Source organism: Acanthochromis polyacanthus, chromosome 8 (assembly GCF_021347895.1).
Source record: "Acanthochromis polyacanthus isolate Apoly-LR-REF ecotype Palm Island chromosome 8, KAUST_Apoly_ChrSc, whole genome shotgun sequence".
Taxonomy (NCBI): Eukaryota; Metazoa; Chordata; class Actinopteri; family Pomacentridae; genus Acanthochromis; species Acanthochromis polyacanthus.
Window position 1 is genome coordinate 15,967,681 of NC_067120.1, and position 18,261 is coordinate 15,985,941.

At 43.3% G+C, this 18,261-nt stretch overlaps 1 protein-coding gene across 6 annotated transcripts; it reads left to right on the top strand.

Moving 5' to 3' along the window:
• The first annotated feature begins 201 nt into the window (after positions 1–201).
• On the top strand, positions 202–17,497 carry LOC127535181 (uncharacterized). Of its 6 annotated transcripts, none has more exons than XM_051952335.1 (16): positions 202–608; positions 5,505–5,825; positions 5,941–6,010; positions 6,198–6,301; positions 6,384–6,747; positions 6,889–6,956; positions 7,076–7,276; positions 7,420–7,485; positions 7,580–7,759; positions 8,084–8,161; positions 8,249–8,332; positions 8,666–8,752; positions 9,853–9,920; positions 16,972–17,089; positions 17,207–17,342; positions 17,421–17,497. In XM_051952335.1, exons 1-14 carry the CDS (start codon positions 291–293, stop codon positions 17,000–17,002), a joined length of 2,040 nt encoding a protein of 679 aa, XP_051808295.1. In that variant the 5' UTR covers positions 202–290; the 3' UTR covers positions 17,003–17,089; positions 17,207–17,342; positions 17,421–17,497. The 6 variants fall into 6 exon arrangements, with proteins under 6 accessions (XP_051808295.1, XP_051808296.1, XP_051808298.1 ...); XM_051952338.1 differs by lacking the exon at positions 202–608 and adding an exon at positions 621–1,396 and having other exon boundaries at positions 5,065–5,825; XM_051952341.1 differs by lacking the exon at positions 202–608 and adding an exon at positions 3,864–3,925.
• Positions 17,498–18,261: the final 764 nt, after the last annotated feature.

Here is an 18,261-nt window from a genome sequence, read left to right on the forward strand (position 1 = left end):
TTTGTCAATTTTATAATTACATTTAAGTAAAACATGAATTCCTCCTATTTTTTTTGAATACATAATTTGGTATTGCATTCCACATTTTAACATTTTCTCTTATGAGGCGACATAGCCAATTAATTTTGAACATATTATTCATATTATTAATAGAGATAGATAGATAGATAGATAGATAGATAGATAGATAGATACTTTATTAATCTCCAAAGAGAAATTCACAGTTCCAGCAGCATGAAAGGTAAGAAGAAGAAAAAAGGCATACTAACGTACTACATACTACATGCTCAATGAGTATATACTGTATACTATGTACTATAAGTATGATTAGAATGCCAACCGTTCACACTGTAGTATACTACTACGTTTCCCATTATGCATTTCAAACCTCCAACGACAAAAACCGGAAGTACGGCTATCTACTGACACACACACACTGCAGACAGAACCTTCTGGAAAAAACGCCTCTCCCAACGGGCGCCCGGCAACAGCCTAGCAACACCAATCAGCGGTGGCATCCAGGCCCCGGTGCACGTTCATTGGCACTTCTTTCAAATAAAGCCGCTGGCCGCTGGCCGCCAACGCCCTTTCTTCGGTTCCATTCAGAGGTAAGGCTGCGTACTTTTTCTCCTCCCTGCTGCTAGCTTTAGCATAGGCTGATTCTGCACTATATCCTATTAAATGTTATGCTCCAACTGAATCTAAATGCTAAGTGTAACAGTAGAAATACATACTGAATGCTGAAGTGGAAAAACAAACGACAATATTTTTGGTATATTTCAATGTCTGCATTGGTCATGTTCAAGTTGCTATCATTAGCTTATTCAAAGGCTAGCTAGCCGTTAGCTAGATAGATAGCTTTTGGATAGCGAGATAGCTTTGTCTTTGGAAAATGTTGCTGCAACGCAGAAAATAGCCTTTTCTGCCTCATAATGTTTGTTTGGAAAATAGCGTGGTTAAACTGGAGAGTTTATGCATTTTTCCAGTCTCTTGGTGAGGGAGTGTGAAGCGCCTTTCTCCCTCAACTTCTTCTAGCTTTTTTTGACGGTAAACTTGAGTTGCACAGTTCAGTTTTGTGCTCTAAATGAATAGGGATGCTGACGGTCAGAGCAGAAAAACGTAAACTTGACACTGATGTGTAGAAATGATGATTAAAGAAGATGTAGTAGTATTTGCTTTGGTCATGTTCAAGTTGCTATATGTGCTTTGGGATGTTTTAATTTGCATCTATGTAGAACGGTTGTCTTAGTAAAATGGTGCTGTGATATCTCTTCTTCCTCATTGTGTTTTCTGTAAAATAGTGTGGTTAAACAGGAGCTTTGCTATAACTGTTTTAGTCTTGCAAAATGGTGCTGTGTGCACTTTCACAGGAATTTTGATGTTTAAATTAATTAAGGTGCCAGTGCTTTGTTCCATCATGTTAGAATCAGTTCTATAAGTCATTTAGGACATCATGATGAGTATAATATCGTTTATTTAAGGCATGTTGCATGATTAAATGTTTCAGTGCTTCCATTCAGTAGACATTGTCTGATCTTTACCCTTGTTGTGTTTTAAAATCGTTGTTTCACTTTCTGAGTTAGCAGTGACAGTAGATTTTTTTCTCTGCTAAAAAAAATACATAGCGAGGACATTCGATGTGTTGTGTATACATGTTTTTCTGCTCATATTGGTGATAACTGTTTTTATAGCAGTGGTATAGCAGAGATACTTTACCATGTAAGTGTTTTAGGCCACAGTGGCCATGACTTTTGCTCACAACACAATAATTCAGGGCTGCCAACTTGTGATCAGACCTCAGAGTGCGATTTGGTTTATGTGAGATGCTGATGGGGGGTCTGGGGGCCCTCCCCCAGAACATTTTGAAAATTATTGATCCTATTTCCTGCATTCTGGTGTATTTTAATAGCATTTTGTTAAAATCTTATTATAGAGACAACATTAAGGGATAATTAAAAAAAAACATTGAGATTTAAAAAACTGAAAAAAACAGAGCAACAACAGGCAATATTGAAAATGTTTCTTCATGTAAAATATGGATGAAGGTTCTCTGGCTGGATGTGCACAACACATTTCAGTATTTTCCATAAATATCTGCATAATTGAAATAACTCCCATCAACCACTTTGTAACATTTGTCTTTATAGGATTCTAATGCACTGAACAGCTTCAAGTTGACCACATCAGCCAACTAAAGAATGAAAAGTGCTTAAGCAAAAACAAAATATTTTTATAACTTAAATTATCTATTCACTGAACAGAATTACAATCAGACACTAAACTGTGTCCCACAGGAGCAGGGTTACATGGACTAAAATCAGGACCAAACCAGGTCTGACTGGACCTCACAGGAGCAGGGTATCATGGACTAAACCCAGGACTAAATGAATGAATAACTTATTAACTCGGCCCAAAAATAAATGACAAAGTCTGTAAATTCAGAATTAATGGCACAACTGTATACAGGAACAGGAAGAGAACAGGAAAAAATGAGTTTTTGTGAGCCATGTTGTACTCCCTGAGGCTTCAGAAAATTCACCAGTTACTTGTAGTGCAATTTGTATCTGTGATTTATCTTTGAGGAATAAAACTGTGTCATTAGCTAGCTGTGAAATCTTTATCTCACGATTGAAAATGACTAAACCTTGAATATTTCGGTTGCAGGAAATATTTAAGAATAGGAGTTCAGCCACAACCAAAACCAAAAAACAGGAAATGGGACATCCTTGGCGTACACCTCTTGAGACAGAAAACCTCCTAGACATTCTGGGATATAAAATCACCGAGCTATTTATGTCATTATAAAACATAGTGATACTATTAATTAATTTATCACCAAAGCCAAGAATTTTTAGGGTCTGTACAATGAAAGAGTGTTCAATTGAATCAAATGCCTTGTAGAAATCTAGGAAAGCCTTCAGTGCTTTTGAGTTTATATAATCTGAGTAATCAATTAGATCTAATATTAATCTGATATTAGAACTAATGTGACTCCTTGCCATGAAGCCATTTTGATTTTCACTTATCTCTCCTAAATTATTTTTCAGTCATTTAGCATAGACTTTTGCTCAGATTTTATAATCAATATTTAAAAGTTAAACAGGTCTCCAGTTTTCTGTCATTAAGGGATCTTTACCTGGCTTAGGAATCAAGGTTATCAGACCTTGCTTCATGGTTGTTGTCATTTCTTGTCTGCTAATGCATTCGTTATACATCAGTAAAAGATGTTCCTTAATCAAATCCCAGAAGCAAAGGTAAAATTCGACTGAGGCCATCACTTCCAGGTGATTTTCTCAATCTCATTGAATGTACAGCATCAGTGATTTCTGAACCCAGAATGTCAGCTTCACATGTCTCTTTAAATGAAATCAAGGGTGCAAAATTTTGTATGTGCTTCATAAATTCATCACATTTTGTTTGATTAAATTCAGATGTATACAGGCTGTTATAAAACAAGGTAATATAATTGGAGATGATATTTATGGAGTCACAGGAGTGCCAAATCAAAATATAAATAAATAAATAAATAAATGTGGAAATCTAAAGAGAAATAAATAAATGTCGAAATATAAAGATATAAATAAAAAGACAGAAAAGGTAAAAGCAAAGACAAAATTTTTCTTTTTATTTATTTAGTTCTCTCTATATTTCCACATTTATTTATTTATTTATTTCTCTTTATATTTCCACATTTATTTATTTATTTCTCTTTATATTTCCACATTTATTTATTTATATTTTGATTTGGCACTCCTGTTACTCCATAGATATTAGGATCCGAGCATACCAGCTCATTTATATTAAGAGATGTAATATTTCTTTTTCTGTTTCTTTTCTGTAATGCAAAAAAGTAACTTGAGTTTTTATCACCTTCTTCTAACCACTTAGCTCTAGATCTGATGAAAGCGCCTTTCGCTAAGTTCACGTACATTCTGTCAAGCTCTTCTCTGAGGTTTTTTAGTGTGCTGAGGTCTTCTTCAGATAGATCATGTTTGGAACTTAATAACTGTAGCTGGTTTATTAGAAAATTCTTTTTTTCGTCTTTTAGTTTTTTTTATTTCTTTACTACGTTTAATTGCAATTTCTCTAATTTTAAGTTTAAAATATTCCCATTTTTGAATTGGATTCATTTCTCTTTTACCAAATATATCCTTAGCAAGTAATTGTACCCCTTCTTTAAATTTTTGATTGTCTAATATATTATTGTTTAATTTCCAATAGCCTCTTATGTTAGAATTCTCTTTTAATCCTGTTAATCTTAAACTTATTCATTTATGATCAGACAGTGGAGTATGAGTATGAGAAATATCTAAAACAAACTGTAAACTCTGTGATGAGATGAACCAAAGGTCAGTTCTGGACTGTAAACCTCTGCTGGTGTTAGACCACGTTCAGTCTGTGACATTGGGGTTCATAAATGTCCACACATCTGTTAACAAAAGATGATCACTTATAAATGAGGTGGGTTTAAAGCCCAGTAATGATGCAGATCTTGGAGGATGTCTGTCCATGTAATCATCTGGAGCATCATTAAAGTCTCCTCCTATGATAATAGTAGAATCTTTGTATTTTTCCTTTAAAGCGTCCAAAGCTGAAGAGAGTTCAGTAAACATGTCCTTTGCTTGTGATGCTCTGTTTGGTCCATAAACATTACAAATGATAGACATCAAATCATCCACCTTCAAAACTACAATGATCCAGCGGCCTTTGTTTGAAGCTTTGGTTTCCAGAATATCACCATTAAATCTGTTTTAAAGTACTGCCACTCCAGCTGAATAATTGTATACAGGCAGTTATAGTAGCAGCAGCAGTACATGCATCTGCTGATGTGGGACTATTTCTGCCTTTTCAGCTTTTTAAAACACAGAAAATACACAAAGGATTTATCATTTCTTCACTATGTTGAAGCCTTAGTTTATACTGTGGTGAACATTTGTCTCTGTAAAATATTGCACTGACAGATGAAATATCTCTTGTATCTTGTAGTGTTTGCTTAAAAAGTAGTGTGGTTAAATGTAACATTGTCTACATTTTCTAGCAATTTTGATGTTAAAATTAATTAAGGTGCCAGTGCTTTGTTCCATTATCTTACAATCAGTTCTATCAGTCAATTAGGACATCATGATGAGTATAATATCGTTTATTTAAGACATGTTGCATGAGGAAATGTTAACATACCATTAATTACAGTGTCATATTAATTCTCTGTGCTGTGTTAAAGACCAGTTCAGCTACTTTTGCTGCAGACATGTTGAGATTCTTCTTCTTTCTGAGAAAACATGCAGTAGTGCTTTAATTTAGTATCCATTGTCTGGTCTTTAGCCCTTTTATGTTTTGAGTTAGTTGTAGTCAGCAGTGTAAGTAGATTTTTCCCTCTGATGGGGAAAAAATACATAGTGAGGACATTAGATGTGTCTTGTACATGCATGTTTTGCTGCTCATATTGGTGCTTACTGTTTCATAGCAGTGCTTTTAGATAACTGTTGTTTTTTTTTTTTCACCAGCCTTTGGACAGCCTTTTGGAGAGCCTCTGGATTGCCCTTGGACATCCTTTGGTCAACCACCACTGCATCACCTCGTATCCTTTCATTCATCCATCCATCCATCCATCCATCCGTTTTGTGTGCCTTGTTCTCTCTCTCGCTGTCTCTCTCTCTCTCCCTGTGTTTGTCTGTCTCTGTTGTGCTCTTGTGCTGTCTTCCAGGATGCCTCGGAAGGGGAGACGCTCCCAGGCCCAGAAGCAGCGCTGGAGGAAGCCGGACGCGTCTGAGATGTCCACCCCTCCTGTCGACGCACCCCACTGCTCCCGCTCTCCCCAGTACAAGGTATGTTTACACCCGAACTGACATGCTCACTTGTGCAATACAGAATGTGCTAAGTTGGACACATTCATGGCATCTGCACGATGTTGAATTAAATAAGTGTATTATTTGCTCACAGAAGGTTGGTTCCACCCTGCCAGCCGGACGGTTCTGGGAAGAGCGGCAGGCGCGTGCAAACTTTATTGCACGTAAGTACTCAGCTGTTTTTATCATGAAATATCTTCACCAATCATATTTAGTGTACCACCAATAATTACCCGTTGAACACAGATTCTGCTGTTCTCATACAATAATAGAAAATGGTGATTGTTATATGAGCTCTCTTTGTTTGAAATCCGTTTTAAATCCTCTTTTGCTCTGTCTTCTTGTGAACAGGCCGTGGCACCGGTTACCGCCACAAAGCTTTGAAATGGCCAACTTCACCCTTTACTGGGCGCAACCACAAGTTGGTCATTCCTCCTGAGCGCCCTGGAAAGAAGGTATAATTATTAATTGTTGCTGTTTGTTTTCTTAAAAAGTTCTTTTGACTTTCATACTAAAACTGTGGTATTTCTTTTGCAGTTCATTCTTCTTGTCGGGGACTCCCATCTACGTGCTCTTGTAGATGGCTTTATTCAGATGCCAGAGTCTCGGCTGAGCTTTGGCTTCCTGTCGATCCCGGGGGCCTCTGCTGCGGAAATTCGCACTGAGGTTCTGCACGCTGCAGTTCCTCGTGCACCTGATGCCGTCTGCGTCATGGCCCCTGGCAACAACCTGACCAGCACCACTGTTGAGAAGGCCGGTGTTGATTTTGCCAATCTCCTCACCACTTGTGGCAACCGCTGGTCCAAGGTTTTTGTGGTCGACTTTCCTCCCCGCCTGGTCGTTGACGTCCAACACCAGGACCTCCTTCGTCAGGAATACAGACGTGTGGCTGCTCGTATGGGTAAGAGGAAAGAGATTGTTTTCATCCATTCCATTCGCTGAATGAACAAACGAGAAAGACGTGACCTACATTTTAACAATTCTCAAGTATCAATGGATATTTTGGTACAATGATGACTTTTTTTTCCCATTGTTTTTCAAGGTGTAAAGTTCTTCAACGCTGCAGAGCACTTCCCCCTGAGTGATTTGGTGCTGTGGAGCAAGGATGGTGTAAGTGTCGTATGTTGTGAAAAACAGTTGTTGATTGGACAAGTTTGGCTCACGGCAGATGTTCACTGACATTAAAACTATTTGTATGTGTGTTTTTTTTTAATTTCTTATTTATGCAGGTCCATCTGAGTGATCGTGAGGGGATGGGGATCCTCGTCCAGTTGTTCTGGTCCGCTGCCAGCGAGCAACTGCTGACACCACCTCCTTCGCCCCGGATCTCTCCTCAGCCTCCAGTTCGGAAAGCTACAGTGAGAGAGAGATCCCCTGCTCCACCCAGCCCGAAACCCCGTGAACGGAGGAAAATTGGTCAGGGTGGCAAGGTAATTGATAAATTGCTTTATGTTTTTTAGACTTTTTTTTAGACAACTGTGACATCATGTATTGTGATAATAATGGAAATAATATGTGTACTGTGGTAAAAAACATTAGTTATAATGCACTGTGACGCTTTCTGTGATTGCAGACGAGCCATCCTCGGGAACCTCCCCGGTCCAGAGGTTCACCAAAGCCCAGGATGGCTCAACAGCAGGTTTGTGATTCTTCAGATATTTCTTTCAGATGCTATTGGTTGTTTTTTTGACAGGACAAACTGTAATTAGTCGTGTCTGCTTTGTGTTTTACAGGTGGAGGAGAGCTTCCTTCCACTGAACCCCGTCTGGTTCAGCAGCACAGCCCTAAGTGCGATGGAGAAAGTGTCTCCCTCCCATATGTCTTGCCTGGCAGATTTCAGTGCCACGGAGAAAGTGTCTCCCTCCCATAAGTCTTGCCTGGCGGATTTCAAGGCTTCCCCTAAGCCAAAGAAGGTAAGTTGATTGATTAAAATTTTATCTCCCGCGGAAGGATTGTATGAATGCTCAAACGTGTAATTCCTGACAGTTCATTCTGCAGATGTTTTTTTTTTTTTTTTTTTAAGTGTCATCTGCAATTCAGTAAAACTCGTTCATAACAACAGCCACAAATAATAACAGACTTGAATCAGCTACACAGAAATGTAGTTGTAAATTGTTGGATAGCTGTTCAACTCCATTTAATTGGTATCTCATTTGGTTGCTGCTGACTCCATTCCACAGGCATCTACATTGTCCACACTGACACTTGCTATGTTTTTTTTTCTCATCTGTCATCAGCTGTTTGACTCACCCCCGGCCAGATTGTCCTGCAGTTGGGGCAAGACAGAAACCCCTGTTTGTTCTCCCATTGCAAAGGTAAGGATTAGTCCTCTTCTCATCAATATGTATCATCTGACTGAAAATCATCGTCATTTCACTGAAGTTTTGTTGTTCTGTGTTTAGATGGCCAAGATGATGACCCCCTCACCGAATGGACAGGCCTGGACAGCTGATGATGCGGGCTGCAAGCCTCCTTCTCCTGAGAAGGTATATTTACCTCTCTATAATCAATTACAAGAACATTACAAAGCAGGCATCTCCATTTGTGGCCATTTTTGTTGTTCCTGTTTTTTTCTGGCACATTTACTGTATAATCACAGTTCTAATGAATCGCTAGCATTAGGAAAATTGAAACTACTAGCTAGCTGGCAGCTAGCAATCTAGCTTATTCAAAGGTTAGCTAGTCGTGAGCTAGATAGATAGCTTTTGGATAGTTAGATAGCTAGGTTTTAGACAACTGATGCTATTTAGTCGTTAGCCAACTATCTAGCTATTGTGTCGCTTTATTTTTTAAGTGTCACTGTTATTGTCATTTATCAGATGACCCGAACACTAACTCCATCACAAACCAAGTGGCCCTGGTTCATGACAGCTGCATCCACCTCAGCTGATGCACCAACAGACAATGTAAGTTTATTCCTCTATGATAGACCTGTTAGACAATACACAAGTATTTTTTTTGTCAAGTCATGATTGTTTTTTTTTGTTTTTACTACAGTTAAAAATATTTTTTGGCAATTGAGAGAACTGTTATTTTGCTGGTTACAATACAATAAGCTACCTGTAATGCTGTGTTGTGTGCCTTTGCTTTCACAAAGTAACTCTTGCTTCTAATCAGGGTTTTACATGAGCACTAGCCACTGGCAAAATTCGTGTAGAAAAGGTTTTGGTGAATAAAATATTTACATCACTTGCCATTGGCATGGTGGAAAAAAGTCAATGGAATACTGACTTTGCTATGTAATTGCATTTCACACAAACAGGAAAAGTATGTGGTCCAGGCAGTCTTCAGTAGCCTTCAGTCTGTACAGTAATGTTGATCCCATGACCGTCAACTGTCTGTTAGATGAAACAACTCTGATGCTGCAGTCATAAGTTGTCTGCTCAAAGCACCCTCCTTAAGCCTCCTCACAAACATTGGAGCAAGTCCCATTACATTAAAATAGTAATGTCATGTTGATGTCTACAGAATAGGAGCTACCCAGTTAATTAAATTAGGTGACATAGGGTTATTATGTGTTCATGGTCTCGGAAAAAATGTAAGTCATTATGATCTGTTCAAATGCAATTTCAAGAAAAAAAGAAAATATGTTACAATGCCCTGAAAAAAATCCCAGAGGGAAATTCTACAAATAATACAACAAAACACAAGACACCTATATATCTATGTACACACACACACTATATATATATATATATATATATATACACACACATTTCATATACACATATACATCTTATGCATGATTGCATTGAACATACAAATATGTATATTAAACTAGCTAAGGTAATAGTAAGCAATAATACGCTAAAATAATACAAGATTTCCATAAACTGGTGAGAGGATGTTCATAATGTTGGAACAATGAAAGTTGTTACTGAAACATTAAATCATATGATCCTTTAACTGAAGAAGCTAGTACTAATGCCGAACTGGAAAAAATTAAGCTGTCTGAATAAATAATGAAAATATAATAATTACTGATCACAATTTGTCATAATTTCAGGATAAAACCAGGAGCGAGAGTCGCCGTGTGGAGTCAGTCCGGGCCAGTCATTCTCAGAATGATAAGAGGTACAAGGTATTTTCCCGCAACCATCAGTGTAGCTGTAATGCGTTGACATTTCTGGCATACCACACTGAGGGCTGTCAGTTCACCAGGACTACACTCGACAGAGTCCTGGCTCAGGGAGACGCGCTGTATGTCGGAGTCAAACAGCAGTTGATTCGCGACAAGACCTTCCAGAGCAATCACCTGGCAGTTGAGGAGATGCCAAAACAAGTCCTCACAGACAGACATTTGTATAATGTCAACATGTGTGACATCAGGTGTGGCTTTTTGAAAACTAAAGTCTCGAGCCCTGGAAGACGGCAGTGGTGGCTTCCGCTTGCCACCCAGCTGGAGTGTCTTTCAGCAGAGGTTAATCAGGCTTTAATCATCATTTCACCCGAGGTTATTGCTGTTTTCCGTGATCAGTCCGGGAGGTATGGAGTGTTTGATTCCCACTCCAGAGACTCAAGAGGATTACCCTCTCATTCCGGAAAGGCGATCGTCATGACTTTTGCGGAACTCAGTGACCTGGCTAACCACCTGCACACACTCTTTAGAGACCGTGGAGACTCCACAAGTTACGAGTTTGTCCCGGTTTCTTTTCAGACTGACAGCCCCAGTGCCTCACATCCTCAACAATCTCCGGAATCCGAGGTTCAACATGAAGTGTCTGAACCTGCTCTCCTCACATTGCAGGCAGAAAGTGGGACGGCTGTCAAAATTGAGGACGTTAAAGGTTCCTCAGCTGTCCCACAAGAAACAAGGCTCTCTAAATTCAACAAAGATCGGAGACGAAAAGCCAAGAGGAGAGCATGTGACAAAAAGGAACAAGTCCAAGAAAAAATTGGGAAAAAAACTTGTGAGAGAATCAGGTATGCCAGCTGTGCTGAATTTCGCAGGAAGAAAATTCAGGCACAGATTAAGTGTGTGCAAAAGAACCGTGAACAACGGCTTTTGTCTTCTAAAAAATACTATGCCAAGTTCAATATCAAAATGCGAGACCGAATAAAAACCAAATACATGACAGATTCTGCTTTTCGGAGCAGGCAAAAAAATTATGCTGTCAAGAGGTACAACACGGATCCAGACATTCTGAACAGGCAGAAAAAATATCTTGTCAAGAGGTACAGCATGAATCTGGCCTTTCGGAACAGGCAAAAAAATATGTTGTCAAGAAGTACAACACGGATCCAGCCTTTCGGAACAGGCAGAAAAAGTATGTTGTCCTCAGGTACAGGAAGGATCCAGAGTTCAGGCTACATCATATTCAACGCTGTAGCCTGCTCAGAAGACGCAGGTTGGCTGCCAATCCTGACATGCGTCAGAAGTTGCGCAGAGCACTGAGCATCAGGCGGAAATACCGACAGCTCGGAACCTCTTGCCAACCAGTGCTCACTTCAGTGATGGCAGCGGCAATAGCAGCATTCCGTGAGACCATCAGCCACGGACCAACATACGTCTGCACCGTCTGCCACAGGACTATGTTTCCAAATCAAGTCAAGTCATGCAAGAGAGTTAAATACTCCACCAACATCGACGTGGCACAGGCTTGCTTGACTGGAACGTATGTGCATGTCTGTGACGCTGAGTGCTCCTCCCCTTGCTCCGTGCCAGCAGAGAGACTGCAGGAGTGGATCTGCCACAACTGTGACAGCCACCTCAGCCGTGGGAGGATGCCAACACATGCAGTAGCAAACAATTTAGAGTTGGCACCCATTCCCCTGGAGTTGGCCCAACTCAACGTGCTGGAGAGACAGCTCATTGCAAAAATCCTCCCGTTTGCGAAGATCATCGCATTACTGAAAGGACAGCAGCGAGCAGTCCATGGAGCTGTTGTGTGCGTTCCATCGGAAGTGGAAAGCGTTGTCAACAGTCTTCCACGTCCCCTCCCAGAAGCACAGCTACTGCAGGTGAAATTAAAGCGTCACATTCGATTCAAAGGTTACCAGCACTTCTACACTGTCAACATGAAGAATGTGCTGGTAGCCCTGGAAAAACTCAGAGAGCAGCACTCTGAGTATTCCGATGTGACCATTGATGAACAGGCCACGTTCCAAAATCTCCTCCACGACTCAGACAATGAGTGCACGGATGATGCGCAGTGGGGAGAAGACAGCATGCTCGACGAGGAGCTGCTGGAGGCGGCTGATAGCTACACTGAGCCAGTCTTGGCCGATTTTGTGTCAGCCGCAGGAACGAGTCGGCCAGAAGACGACCAAACACGCAATACTGACATGCCATCACCAAGCACTGAGCTGGAAAACCGGTCCAATGATGTCACGACAGAAACCCTCTTGGAGGAGTCTGCCGATGACATAGACTCTCAGCACGACAGCGTGGATGCTGCCCAGTGGGGAGAAGACATCTTGGACCAAGAGCTGCTACAAGTGTCTGACAGCTACCAGACCAATTTAGCTGCAGACATACCCATCGAACAGCAGGAGGAGCTAAGACCTGGACTTGCTCTGGACACCTGCATGCAGCCACCAGACATTGCGCAGGAAATACTTTCCTATGGAGATGGCATTTTCAGCGTTGCCCCCGCCCAAGGCAACAAACCAGTGGGATTTTTTGCAATCCCCAAACTGGAAGCCATGGCGTTCCCTGTGCAGTTTCCCACGGGAGAGAACACGCTGGATGAAGACCGTCCCATCAAACTTTCACCCAGCAGATACTTTAACGCCAGGCTTTTCGGGGCAGACACGCGGTTTGCCGAGGACCAGACTTACCTTTTCTTTGCGCAGTTTGTAACGGAGACAAACCTCGCGAGAGGAAGTATGTCGATACAAATGCGCAAAGGAAAGATGCGCACAAAAGACGGGCGTGCCATCAAAAACTCCATGCTCCAGGACAAAGAGGAGGTGGAGAGATTAATTCAGGCCAAAGAGGCCATGCGATTTATGCAGCCTCTGAGAGGCACACCCGCATATTGGAATAAAAGCCTGAGAGATTTGCATGCTATGCTCAGGCAACTCGGCAAACCGACGTTCTTTTTGACTTTTTCGGCAGCTGAGATGAGATGGCCTGAAATAATTGGGGTCATCAGATCTCAGCAAGGACAAACACTTGGTGACTTTTCCGAACTGGACTGGAAAGCCAAGTGTGACATTTTGCGCAGTAACCCTGTCACCGTTATGCGCATGTTTGAAAAACGCGTGGATGCCCTTATGGCAAAGTTGATCCTCTCACCAGCGCAGCCGATCGGCGAGGTGGAGGATTATTTTTACCGCGTTGAATTTCAGGCCCGCGGAAGCCCACACATTCACATGCTAGTGTGGGTCAAAGACGCCCCTGTGTACGGCGAGGACTTGGACCACACCGTATGCAGGTTCATTGACCGCCACATTTCCTGCCAGATGCCTGACCCCGAGAAGGACCCGGAGCTCCACAAAATCGTCTCGGAGGTTCAGGTACACAGCAGGAGCCACACCGGCTCTTGCCGAAAGGGAAACGTGGTGTGTCGTTATGGCTTCCCCAAGCTGCCGTTTGATATCACCTGGATCACGGGGCCCTTTGCTGCCGATGTGGAAATGGAAGATGGTCAAGACCAAGAAGAGGTGATGAAGGAACGGAGGGAGCAGATCCGTCGGCAGCAAAGGGAAGCAAAGGAAAAGCTTCGGCACCTGAGAGAGCTCCTCATGGATCCGAAGGCCTCCTTTGAGAGCTTGTCAGATCTCCTCCGTCGATGCGACTTGGAACACGACGCCTATCTGAAGTGCGCCGAAAATCTGACAAGCGGGAGCGTGGTCATGCTGAAGCGGCAGCCAAACGAGTGTTGGGTTAACGCGTATAACCCAGACCTTCTCCGCGCTTGGAACGCAAACATGGACATCCAGTACGTCCTGGACGAGTACTGCTGTGCCATGTACATGATGTCGTACATCACCAAGCCGGAGCATGAGATGACCGAGATCCTGAACTCGGTCGTGAAGACCAGCAGAGAGTCTGCTTTCAACCAAAGTGAGGAAATGAGAAACATCATGCAGGCCTATGCGAAGCACCGAGAGGTCAGCGCCCAGGAGGCAGTGGCTCGCACGTGCAGCTTGCCCCTGAAAAAGTGCTCGCGGTCTGTGATTTTCCTCTCGACGGACGAGGAAGCCATGAAGATGAGTCTTCCTATGAGTCGCCTGAAGGACATGGCACCTGACTCTGAAGAGGTCTGGATGTTGGGGGTACCTGACAAGTACCTGTTCAGACCAAAGACTCTCGAGTTTCAGGGGATGTGCCTGGCTGAGTTTGCATCAGACTATCGGGTAGTCTACGGCGAGCAAGCACAGGGCCCCAGTGCCATTGCCCTTTTGTGTGACAAAGGACATATTGCCAAGAGGACAGCCGGAAAACCAGCAGTCGTTCGATATGCGCGCTTCTCTGAGACCAAGGCGCCAGAGAAACATTTCAGACGACTGCTAAAGCTGTACCTCCCCCACCGATCTGACGACGAACTCAACGACGGGGGTCGCACCTCGTACGAAGAGTTTTACAAATCCCGACACGACGTCAAGGACATCGTTGAGCACAACAGGAAGCGATTCGAGGGACGAGGCGCAGGCATGGATAAGGCACTCCAGAACGTCCAGTTCGGTCCGGTCCTCAACGCTTGGAACACCTTCGCACCCGAGGTTGAGGCGGAACGGCAGGAGTGTCTTGAGCTCCGTGAAAAGATCCCAGACGAGCAGGACGAAGACGCCGTGCCCGACTTTGAAGACCTGAATGTCGGTGAACCCGTTCCCCGAATCGAGGCGCCTCGGTTAAGTCCAGACTTTGTCCGCAAGATGTTTCAGAGTCTGAACGAGACCCAGGCGTGCGTCTTCTACGCTGTGCGCCAGTGGTGCCTTCGGCGTGTGTGGGGCCAAGATCCAGAACCGTTCCACTACTTTGTCTCTGGTGGAGCTGGTTGCGGTAAGTCCCACGTCATCAAGTGCATTCATGAGGAAGCAACGAGGATTCTGCGGCAGCTCCCGAGATTCCGGGACGCAGCTGACATGTCCCAGCCCACTGTCCTTCTGACTGCCTTCACGGGCACGGCAGCCTTTAACATCGCGGGCAAAACGTTGCACTCTGTCCTTAAGCTTCCCAGGTCCCTGGAACCGCCGTACCAGGGCCTGGGCAATGCACTTGATGAACTTAGAGCAACTTTGTCTTCGGTGGAAATTCTCATCATCGATGAGATTTCCATGGTTTCCAAGAAGCTGTTTGCCTACGTCAACTGGCGATTCCAGCAGCTCAAAGGAAACCGAAGACCTTTTGGCGGCATTTCCGTTCTTGCAGTCGGCGACTTTTACCAGCTGCCGCCGCTGGGCAGGGCCAAGCCGCTCTGTGTCTACGAGGAGACAGAGTTCGATCTCTGGAGAGAGCGCTTCACCATGGTCAACCTCACTGAGATCATGCGCCAGAAGGATGACCGAGCGTTCGCCGAACTCCTCAATCGACTGCGTGTCAAGCGCAAGCAAGATCCTCTGTGCGCTGCGGACAGAGGCTTGCTCATGAGAGCCGTCTCTGATGGCAAAGATTGCCCGCCAGGAACGCTGCACGTCTTTGCCACCAACAAGCAGGTAGATGGTCACAACGCAGCCACCGTGGCCTCCCTGCTTAAAGGGGACGTCAAAATAGCGGCCGAGGACTACAGGAAGGATGTCGCTACCGGCAGGAAGGTGCCTGTGCCCAACATCAAAGGCACCAAGAGAGATTTGCCTGACAGCATAATGGCAGCTGAAGGAGCAAGAGTTATGCTGATCAGGAATCTCAACGTGGAGGATGGCCTTGTCAATGGAACCTTTGGGACCATCTCCACCATTCTGCCTGACAGACGTGACCCTAAAGTCGTGAGCTTTCTTGGACTTAGACTGGATAATACCACAGCAGGACAGACTCTCCGCAAAAAGCTTCTGGGCCCCTCGGACGACTTGGTGTACGTCGAGAGATCCGAGGAGAGCATCGGTCGCAAGGGCGGAGTCGTGAGACGTCAGTTCCCCGTCAAGCTGGCCTTTGCGTGTACAGCCCACAAAGTTCAGGGAATGACGGTGACGTCGGCTGTCGTGAGCCTGAAACGCATGTTTCAGCCAGGCATGGCGTATGTGGCGCTTAGTCGCACCACTTCGCTTCAGGGTCTCACCATCACTGATTTTGATGAGACAAAAATCTATGCCGACCCTGCCATTACGACAGCTTTGGAAGACATGCGCAGCGCGAGTTTCCAGAGTGTTACTCCGCTGTTGCACCGCTTCAACCGGACGGAGCGACCAGACGCAGAGGTGACAATCGTCCATCATAACACCCAAGGGCTTCCATCTCACATGGTGGACCTGAAGTTGCATCACGAACTCAGGTTGGCAGATGTGCTTTGTCTCACCGAGACACATCTGTCAGGGTCCTCTGTATCCTCGTCCTTTGATCTGGAGGGATACACTGTGTTTCACCGCAGCAGACAGGCGTGTTACACCACGTGCAGGGACATGGCGTCAAAGGCCGGGGGTGGAGTTGCCGTGTACTGCAGGAGCGCTCTGATGGCGGAGGCGCCGAGCTGCATGGGACGTGTCACAGATCTGGAATGTCTGGTCGTGAAGGTTGAGGTCCCAGTCAAAGTGCTAATAGCAACTGTGTATAGACCTCCAGATTTTGGTTTGCAAAAGTTTCTGCCAAACCTCAACGCTCTCTTGGACACATTGGAACTGTTGGATCACCACCCTATTGTTGTTTGTGGTGACTTCAACGAAGACCTCCTTTCGAGAGGCAAAAAAAGCATAAGAGATGCACTTCTGTCCAGAGGCTACAACCAATTGATCACAGAGTCTACCACAGACAAGAACACTGTGATTGATCACATTTACATTTCCCAACCTGAGAAATGTGTTCAGTCAGGTGTTCTCCAAACGTATTATAGCTATCACAGCCCGGTCTATTGCATTTTGACTGGCTAAAGCCTCACCAGCCAACACTGATTTTGTGTCACACACTCACTTTGTGACACATCAGCGTGTTGTGCTGTCCGATTTTACAGTTGTGTCACACGTTTTTCATGTGGCACATTGTTCTGCTGTGTTTTGTTCTTGCTCTGATTTGTTCTTTGAGTTCCAGGCCTGAGGGGGTCCAGGAGGTGCAGTGGTGAGATCAGACGTCCTCCCACAAGTCCCCTCCTCTCGGACGCCCAGTCCTTTTGGAAGTCTTCTACAGCCTCCCCATAGGCATGTCTCAGGTAGGAACAAGTGTTCAATAGATATTCGTTCTAATCGTGCACATTAATTTACTTAATTGTTGAAAAATGTCAAACTAATTGATTTTAATTTGCCACTCTTGATTGTTCACCTTTTAGAATTTGGACTTGGCTTCCTGTGGTCCAGGGAGCGGGGTGTGTAGTGTGCAGTGTCGGCCGACGGCCTGTATAGGTCCGGTAACGGCTGCAGCTTCACATCTGCTTCCACGACCTGCTACGACGGGACATGCCTCAGGTAAAAACCGCAGTACAGATTTGCACTTGTTTCACATTTCAATTTCCCCAGTTAATTTTGATCTTTTAACACCCACAGACAACACAGAAGACCTCCAGAAGGCTGAAAGAAAAGGCTGAATGTTGTAAATAAAAAATGTATAGTATATGAAAATATTTCAAGTCTGAAGTGTCTTCTTTGGTTGCTATAATAGTACTACATGTACAGTATTTTGTATTGCATTGTTACATTGGTCCTTCTCTCTATGTATATGGGTCATTCCAGAATTGGAGGACAATTTAGGCATCCTAACCTTTGAAAAATCTCATATTTTTCTGTCATATATTTAAGAAAACCAGATAGCAAGCCATCAAATAATGTGATTCGGCCAGCTCAGGCATTAAAGTTACACTTTTTATGAAATGTTTTATTTGATGTGCGCCATGCATAGTACAATCCTGTTATGAATACTCAGGAACCTGAAAAAGTATATTTTTTTCAAAAATGTTTAATAAATCCTTTACCATTAAGTAAAGAAGGCCACATGCACATTGGATAATCAATTAATTTCAGTTAAGACTTGACCTCGATTAATTTAAACAACTTTTGAACTCTGGCATGCCCAACTTTTCAGTATTTGCTTGTTTTTTTTAATTAAATTGCAAATATTTGCTCAAATCTATTTCAAATTAAATCATTCAAACCACTAAAAGTACAATAGGTCAAACCCTCATGAGTTTCGGAAAATCATTTAAGATTATTTTGATAAAAATTATTTGGTAACGGTTGAAATTAGAGTAACAGGTTGAATGGATCCATTACTTCTTATTATAGATCATAACATAAATTTGACAAATACTCAGGACCACAGGAATGTTGTTTCATAACATCTTATGCTGTGTATTAACCTGCAATGCCTATCATTCAATTTCTTGCATAT

Coding starts and splice junctions, on each gene's coding strand:
- LOC127535181 (XM_051952334.1), top strand. CDS start 11,214: ATGCGTCAGAAGTTGCGCAGAGCACTGAGCATCAGGCGGAAATACCGA.